Source organism: Hesperophylax consimilis, chromosome 9 (assembly GCF_061612785.1).
Source record: "Hesperophylax consimilis isolate HC1 chromosome 9, BYU_Hcon_1.0, whole genome shotgun sequence".
Taxonomy (NCBI): domain Eukaryota; kingdom Metazoa; phylum Arthropoda; class Insecta; order Trichoptera; family Limnephilidae; genus Hesperophylax; species Hesperophylax consimilis.
The window spans coordinates 28,171,334-28,180,145 of NC_142844.1; the positions used below are offsets into that span (position 1 = coordinate 28,171,334).

Consider the following 8,812-nt stretch of genomic DNA (forward strand, 5'->3'; position numbering starts at 1 on the left):
CCTCGGCCGCTGAGTCTTGTAAAGAAGCCTGTCACTTCTTCATGTTGCTGGAAGAGGTATATACTTTCTTTGTGAAGTCAACCGATCGTTGGAAAAAATTGGCTAATGAAATAGGAAAACGAAAGACGCTGAAGAGAGTAAACCTCACACGTTGGTCAGCAAGAGCAGATGCCTGTCAAAGTGTAAGAGAATTCTGGGATGAAGTACTTACGGTTTTAAAAATGATTGAAAATGACGCTACACAGAAACCCATCCCACGAATTGAAGCAAAGGGAATTCGCCTTAAATTGGAAAAACTGGAAACAGCATTTATGATCGTATTTTGGAATGCTATTTTGGACAGATTAAATAAAGTGAGTGCTCAGATTCAGAACTCATCTGTTGATGTACTGACGGTATCTGATCTTTATGGATCTCTTCTCGAATTTACAATAGCAGAGCGAGAAAACTTTGATTTTTTCGAAAAAAGTGCAATTGAAATGAGCGCACTTAATAAGAGGAACCCTAAGAGAAAAAACTTCATAGACGAAGCATCAAATGAGGAAATTGAAACAACCTCCAGACTCTTTCAGAGTCAACACCTTTTTGGTAATTCTGGACAGACTGAGAGCTGAATTAGAGAGAAGACATGGTGCATATATAATCTTTAAAGAAAATTTTTCATTTTTAACAAGAATGAGTGAACTTTAAACATAAAGAGTCTCAGAAAAAGCTCAGTCTCTTGTGCAATATTACTGTAATGATTTAGAAAACGATTTAGTTCAGAAATGTGTACACTTTTGTAGTCACATTTCCTCTAATAAGACGGCAGAGCAACCTGAATCAACATCATTACTGAATCTTTTTAAGTTTTTGAGAACAATCTCTGTGTAATGTTGAAGCAGACTTAATGAATACTATAAGTTTTGAAGATATTATAGATGATTTTGTCAATAAAAAAACCTGAAAAAATTGTAATTCTTGTTATTAAATTTTACTAATTAAATTAAATTGTACTAATTCCTTTTGTTTATTTTATTTTTGAATACCTACTTCCTACATTTGAATATTTATTTTGAAAATTGTGTGTCACCTAATGGCAGCCTAAAAGTGAGTGATTATGTTTTTTTTTTTTTTTTTTCTTAATTTTTTTTTTATGATAGATATTATCGGTGGCAATTTCCAAGAAGGGGGTAAGGGGCGGCGCAAACGAAGTGGCCTATACTTGTGAAAAGTACAAATACGGCCCTGGTATGATACCATTCAGTTTGACGTTATTATGACCACAATTATGGAGTGAACTAATGCCAGACTGAGCGTGAAACGCCCGTCTATGATGTGTTTTGACCGTGCACTTGAAATCTGTTTATTGATATTATAGTTTTTCTTGAAATAATAATAAAAATCATAACAAAATGATTACATACTAAAATAAAATAATATCTTTATTTAAAGAATAGATAAATAACAAATAGTAAAATAATAAAAAATATAGTGCATTAACATTAAATGCTATGGCCCTAACAAAGTGAGTAAAGCGGCTGTTTAAAATAATGTAATTATTATATTACGTAAATACATAGCATTATAGTGTAATTCTATGTTACGTAAATGTGGCCCACACTAACACTGAGTTAATCCGAATGTGAGAACTATATTTTAGATAGTCAATCTTGGCACACAGCCAGCGCTTCCTCTTTCTCTTCCAGCAGTTCCTTGCCGGTGGCATCGATCATCTTCTGGGCAAAGTCGTTCACTTTCCAGTCCCTGATGATGGTCCAGGACTTGTTGGAGATGCTCACAGGGAACGAGAACACCACATCCTTGGGGGCTCCGTAGGACCCGTCGGAGATGACTCCCATGGACACCACGAGGCCGGACGGGGTTCCGCTCCACCAGTTGCGCATGTGGTCGCTGGCGGCCTTGGCGGCAGACATGGCGGAAGACATCTTACGAGCGGCAATGACGGCGCCTCCCCTCTTCTGAACGGTCGAAATGAATTCAGTCTTCAGGTACTCTTCGTTGTTCAAAACAGCGGGAAGAGATTGCTCTCCTTCGCTTGTGGTCACGAAGGCGTTACTGGCGTCGGGGAACTGGGTGGAGGAGTGGTTACCCCAGATGACGACGTTGCGCACCTTGGCCACTGGAACTCCGATCTTGGCGGCCAGTTGTGACTGGGCGCGATTCTGGTCCAGCCTGGTCATGGCTGTGAAGTTCTCCTTGGGGATGGAGGGAGCGTACTTGGAGCACACCAGGGCATTGGTGTTGGCTGGATTTCCCACAACCAAAACCTAAAATATATAAAAAATACAATAAATAATGTACTCGTAGAATAATTAAACATACTAATTTCGGTTGTTGATGCGTTGGTAAGTAAATTATGTGAAATATTCTTGCATATTGCGTAACATTATTCAAGTTCAATGACCTTTTTTTTTCAAAATTGGAACTACTTATTGTATCAGACAAACGTAAAAGCAGGTAACAAAATTATTTTACGAATTAATAATTATTTATTCGAAATGCTTTATTTGTTTCATTCAAATGCTTGACAGATGCTTAGATGAATTAAAAGTGAAGATATTTTACTGAGAAAATGCGTGTGATTTCACCAAATATTTTTAAATATTCTGATATTTCCCATACAATTTGATGGCAGTACGCTAAACTAGCGCCTCCTAGCGGCATGAGTTGTAAGGCTTCGTTTGCATTCATACATTTTAATGAATTTTATGCATGATTATGCTGTACTACACTATCACCTCTAGCGGCCAGAGTTGCCAGCCAATACAAGTAAATACTGCCAATATTTTATTGGAGTTGGACGTTTATTAATATTCTATAGATGTTGTAATTTTTCAAGTTTACTAACATCCAAGAGGTAAAATTTCTTCTTTTGAAAGGCGATGATACAAATTCTACAATTATATTAATTCTACGATTTGGGATAAGTAGCCATTGTAAAAATTACTAGTAATTCGTAAGCAGATTTTATTTTCGTGATATTACAATGTGAGTTGCCTGTATACTGTCAGATTTATTTATTGACAAATCAACGAAAGTGGTCTGTCTCCCGCGCTCCGCACAAGTTGGTTTGTTCCCCTTTTCCTGATTGGCTCGTCTATTACTTTGAATGTCTATGGTGTGAATAATATTAGTAACTAACTGGTAAATGATAAGATACTAAATATGATAAGAATAGACAGAGCTATTAACACATACATTTAATAACGAATGTGTAAAATAAACACGTTCCAGTGATAACTAAGTAATCATATACGTGCATCGTTTTAGTATACTTCGTAATGTACTGTTGTAGATACGGGGGTTTATCAGTTGGTATGTCAACATATTAGCACTATGTTAATATGTAATTACAAATTTATTTTATCTCCCAAATAATTCTGAAATATTAATAATTTTTTCATTTAAGATTTCACCGAATCAATTCATTCTCATTGTGCAATAACTTAAAAACTTCTACAGAAGACATTGTAATACGAAATATGTACTAAAGAACAAACGATTTTCAGCAAAAAATCACAAGGTTAATATTTTGGCTAGTTTTTTTTATTACTACAAGGTGCACAGAACAAAAAAAACTTTTGACTCATGCCTCAAATCAGAGGGCATCTTACCAAACAAAATAATAAGGCCATAGAAAAAAAAGTTAAAAAGTCAGTAATTCGAAACTCTCGACTCCGGAGGTCACGAGGTCAAATCTCAAAGAGTGCAATTTTATTTAAATAATTTGTGTTGTTAATTAAACAATTAAATAATATGATATAGAGTATATTTGAGGCACGTTCCAGAATGGAAGATGCTCTCAGCATCGCCCTGATGAAAGACCACCATTCAGAATTGAATTGTTGCATGATTTAGTCGCGTCTGGTGTCCAAATCTAAATAGTCAAGTACTTCCACACATTCCTCTTCCTCATCTCCTTTCCCTTCCCACTACGTTCAGCCTGAAACCCCAATTATTGGGGATGAGATAGGACGGGTTGTTTCACAGAATTTTAACGATTCATCAAATTAATAACAGAACTTTTCTTTTCTTTTTTTTCTATTTTTTTAAAAGAAAAACAAACATTCCCGGGTTACGAATAACCGAAAAATATTTGAAAATCTTCTACTACCACCACAGTAAGCGGAAATGTAGCTTGTGTCGTAATGGAGGATTTAGCCAGTCGAGGAATTGATCATACGACGCCTGGGTGAGACCCAAACGCGATGCCAACTCAGCCACTGACCGGTCAAATTGAATGTAGCTTTCACAGAACTTGAATTTTAACTGTGAAACAACCCGTCCATAGTCTCACTGGCTCCAGATGGTTGGGAGCAGTAGACTTCACAATAAAAAATAAGAGAAAAGTGTTAGTAACCTTGACGTCCTTCTTGGCAACTTTGTCGAGGGCCTCTCCCTGAACCTTGAAGATGCGCACATTGGCAGACAGCAGGTCCTTGCGCTCCATGCCCTCCCTACGGGGCATGGCTCCTACCAGGAATGCGGCGGACACATCCTTGAAGCCCTCCAGAGGGTCGGCCGTGGGCACCACTCCGTGGAGGAGGGGCAGAGCGCAGTCAGCCAGTTCCATGACCACTCCCTCGAGGACCCCCATCATGGGCGCAATATCCAAAAGGTGAAGGATCAGGGGCTGGGTGGGGCCAAACACTTCTCCGGAAGCAATCTGGTACAGCAGGGAGTAAGCGATTTGACCCGCTGCGCCGGTTACCACAACCCTGATTGGTTCAGCCTAGGAATAGATTATTAAATTAGAATACATTGCAATTGTGTACAAGTTTTGAGATTTTAATCAGTAGTTGAATAATGAAAACTTTTATACAAATTTAATAACAATGGTTTTATAATAAAATAAAGATAACATAAATTTTGTGCGTTTTTTTATCCTCCTTCTGAAACTAGGAAAATATTTGGGTGGTGGTTTGGTGGGAAGCGACGATTTGAATGTTATGTCTTCTGAATGTGCTACAAAGATCCTTTTACAGAACCTTTTCTGATTAGGTTCCGATTGAGAATGTAAGGGTTTACTTCATTCACAACCTCCAAATTTTTTTACAGCGAACAATTTTGTTACATTTTGTTAAACAGGGCTGTGAAGAAAACTTCTTTAACTTAACTTTCACAAGTGCTTTTTTAATTAGTTCCTTCATAGTTTTTATTACTAAATACAGATCATTAGAAATACCTATTATTTCATCAAGATTCCAGGTTTTCAGTTGATATTGAAGAATTTTTGCAATTTAAATATTTGTAGATTATGATTATTATTTTTGTTAATATCATTTCCTGAACTTACCAACGAAATAAACATAACATCAACGGCATAATCTACAAACAGTTTAAAAACAATTGTAAAACATACGACTCCTGTATTTTTAACAAAAATGTAAGCTATCAAATGTTTGATTTGAAATTTGCATAACTGTTTGAAAAATACATAGGAAAAAATCAATAGTAGTGTTGTGGTTTAAATGAACAGTTATTATTAAAATTGTATGGACGTAAACATCGAAATTTCTTCAAGGTTAACAAATAGTTTTACTCTACTTATTATTAAAACTGATATAATAAATTGTTGACACATAAGGAACCTCCACATTTTTTTCGATATTTATACAAACGCCTTTTACAGGCTATTTTTACAATTAATGTGACATCAGTTGTATAACTTACAATTACAGATAACTATAACAGATATGGGATTTAAAATATTATGATATTATAAAAAACTCAACATTATACAGGCTTACAGTAAATATACATAAAAAATATAACACACGTTGGTCTAAAGTGCTAACTCAACAGATCAAAAATATTTTTTAAATTTGTGCATTCCAACACAAAAAAAACTGTTGAAAATGTTGCATTCCAACACAAAAAAACATTGGGATTGCCAGATTTTCACAATTTAAAATACACTGAACATAGCATTTTTTATTCCACTTACAAAATGACGACACTAAATACCTTCTCACTTGGGTTCTTCACTCTATGTTGACAGATTGAAAGCAACGAAAAACAATGAAAATATTGACGAAAATTACAACAGACAGTATATTTTTTGGAAAAAAAATGCTTACAGGAGACTGAGATGCTCGATTGCTCAGTATCTCATACCTCCTCGTGTAGTCGGAAACCTTGCCAGCCTGAAATATAAAGCACTTTTCGTGTAACTAAATCATCCATTTCATTCCGGGAAGAATTTAAACTCTTTATTTTTCTTTTTATATTTATCAGTCCCCTACATTATCTGCGTGATTTGCTGATGACATTACCTGCGTGATCTGCTGATGACAAAAATTTTTTCTGGAAGATTTGTTGAAAATCTAATACAACAGGTGTTAGGCAAACAAGAACAGGAGATAAACAGATTAGTTGTTTTAGTAGCTACATACATGGTTGAATGTTCATGTGGGGACATATGAAATTCATTTCATTATTACATACAAAATCTATATTGAAAAAATGCTTCGTGTTTGGTGCATTGTAAAAAAAATACTTTCACTTTAGTTGATTTACTAGTTTACAGGCAGAGGAAAGATTAAATTCCAAATTAATCCAATTTTTCTATAATACTTCGTTAATTAGTTTGCATTAAGTGAGGAATGTATCTGCCAATCAGTTACATATCAGAAGGGGACGATATTTAAGAATACGGTCGGTTACGGTTCAAAAATATTATTAGAAAATTCTACGCACATGCGCGCCGTAACAATTTGGTTTTAAACATGTAACTACCCAGGAAATGATTTCTGTAGATTAATATCAACTAAAGGTACGTAAAATTGTACAATTTAAAATGTAATAGTGATAAAATTTAAAAAACTAACTTTTTGGCACGAATTTAGAGGTCAAGTCAATGACAAAATTTTACGTAATATGTTACTGCTGGAAGAGTTATTTACGCAAACCAGAAAATACACTTACCATTTTAAATTAAATTTATTGTTTGCAGCAAACACCGAGAAACTATTTGTAGAACAAAAGCTGTTTTCCGGCAGAACCTCCCAGTACACGTCTACTTCCCGGTGGAATAATTAAAAAACAGGTAATTATTGCCCGAATTCTAACAATTTCACTGACAGCTCCAAAACGTCACTGGAAATATTACCAACTGCTAGGAAAAACGAACAACCACCGCCACCTATCCATGTCATTCAAAAATAGCATTTTTACACAACCATCGGCTTTTGAATAAGGACTAGTTTTCCATACTTTCAAATATTATTCAAGAATCTTCAAAAAATGACAAAATAATGTTCAAATAATATAATAATAAAAAGCAAATAATATTTGTTGGTAGGTACCTATGTACAAGAAAATCGAAAATAAAACTAAGAACAGGATAAATCAGTAATACATAAATTGCATAAATAAATTTGTGATTGGTATATTTATGCATAAATTATTTTAACTGTCATCCCATTCAACGAAAGCGAATTTCGTTTTACGTAATTAAAAATTAATGCTAAAATTAAAAAATTCCCTAATGTAGTCAATTTCCATTTATAGTAATCAAAGTAAATCAAATGGTTTTATTTAAAAATATTTTGTATTAGGCGTAACCAGCCATTAATTATTAATTATTCAGCCAAATAATTAATAATTGACTATGAAATATCATACATGGTAACCTCCATAAAAATACATTTTGAGATATTGGCAAAAAACTGTCGATTTTTGGTTTGGTGTAATTTATGTAACGTGATGTAGATATTTCAATGCAGAATAAATTGCCGGTGTTATTTAAAAATGTGATTTTTTGGATTTGACCAATTTTGATAAAAATTATTAAATTAAATCTTTTTCAAAGTTTTTAATTTATAAAAATGTGAATCTTATTCCCAAAATAATGCCCAAGCAATTAATTTATTTTTTCAATAATAATTATGGTAAATTTACTTTACGGTGTGAAAATAATTAACTTTGTAAACCACTATTTTACTAACGACTATTACTATACATATAGATAATAATAAATGCTAATCTGTTTTCCAATGTTTTAGATGGTATTGTGCTGTAAGCTCGGTAAGGAATTTATTTCTGTTTTATAATAATGATGGACAGAACACGATTCACGTTTTATTATTTTGGCCGATCTCTTACAATCCTTCCTTCCAAACCTTCGGAACATTGAGCTCCCCCGACCTATCAACTCCGTTGTGTGCCAACGCTATATTTTCGCGCGGCTCGCTTTGTACCAACTGACTCTATTTTCATAACTTGTTTTTGTCAAAATTATGTTTTTGTAAATTGTGCCGTCTTACCATGTATATGTATATAACATGATAAATTCGAAAATATTCTTGGTGTTTTTCCAAGATAAAAGAAAACACGCAACAAACTACAAGAATTACGTGTTAAGTGGGGTGCGTTGAAGAATGACTCAGTAGTAATTTTTTTTACTATTTTTAAATGGCTTATATATTCGTTAAAAGCATTAACTTTGTGGCTCGCCGTAATTTACAATATAAACTCATAAATTTGTTTTTGACCACTTTATTTTAATTACACTGGTTTCTGAAGTACGCTTCCTTAACCTGTTAACCAATAAATAAATATTCTATTTTTTTAATTTGATGTTTTCACTTTTTTTGATGCATAAATAAAAATAAAATTAACGTCCACCGGGCGTGACGTATTTATACGTCCTAGTGAAGGAGTTCGCGCCCGTTGTACGCTGCGTAATTCAAAACTGAACTCCCCGGTTAACAGGTTAATGTGTGTGTCTCAAAGGTCCGTTCCAAAATCATCCATAACTCGCTGCATCATTTCCAAAAAGTTTCTGTGTCATTACCAAAAAACTTGC

General features: G+C 34.1%; 1 protein-coding gene across 2 annotated transcripts; it reads right to left on the reverse strand.

Annotated features, from left to right (window-relative positions):
* Nucleotides 1–1,398: 1,398 nt before the first annotated feature.
* Mdh1 (malate dehydrogenase 1) lies at nucleotides 1,399–7,129 on the reverse strand. Of its 2 annotated transcripts, XM_089635881.1 has the most exons (4): nucleotides 6,931–7,129; nucleotides 6,084–6,149; nucleotides 4,364–4,735; nucleotides 1,399–2,270 (listed from the first exon to the last, which is right to left on the reverse strand). In XM_089635881.1, exons 1-4 carry the CDS (start codon nucleotides 6,931–6,933, stop codon nucleotides 1,647–1,649), a joined length of 1,065 nt encoding a protein of 354 aa, XP_089492007.1. In that variant the 5' UTR covers nucleotides 6,934–7,129; the 3' UTR covers nucleotides 1,399–1,646. The 2 variants fall into 2 exon arrangements, with proteins under 2 accessions (XP_089492007.1, XP_089492008.1); XM_089635882.1 differs by lacking the exon at nucleotides 6,084–6,149.
* Between the last annotated feature and the right edge of the window lie 1,683 nt (nucleotides 7,130–8,812).

Excerpts from the sequence above, each read along its gene's own strand:
- Mdh1 (XM_089635881.1), bottom strand. Across the intron at positions 4,736-6,083 it reads ATCGAGCATCTCAGTCTCCT|GCTGAACCAATCAGGGTTGT; the intron begins GTAAGCATTTTT and ends ATCTATTCCTAG. Across the intron at positions 2,271-4,363 it reads TTGCCAAGAAGGACGTCAAG|GTTTTGGTTGTGGGAAATCC; the intron begins GTTACTAACACT and ends TATATATTTTAG.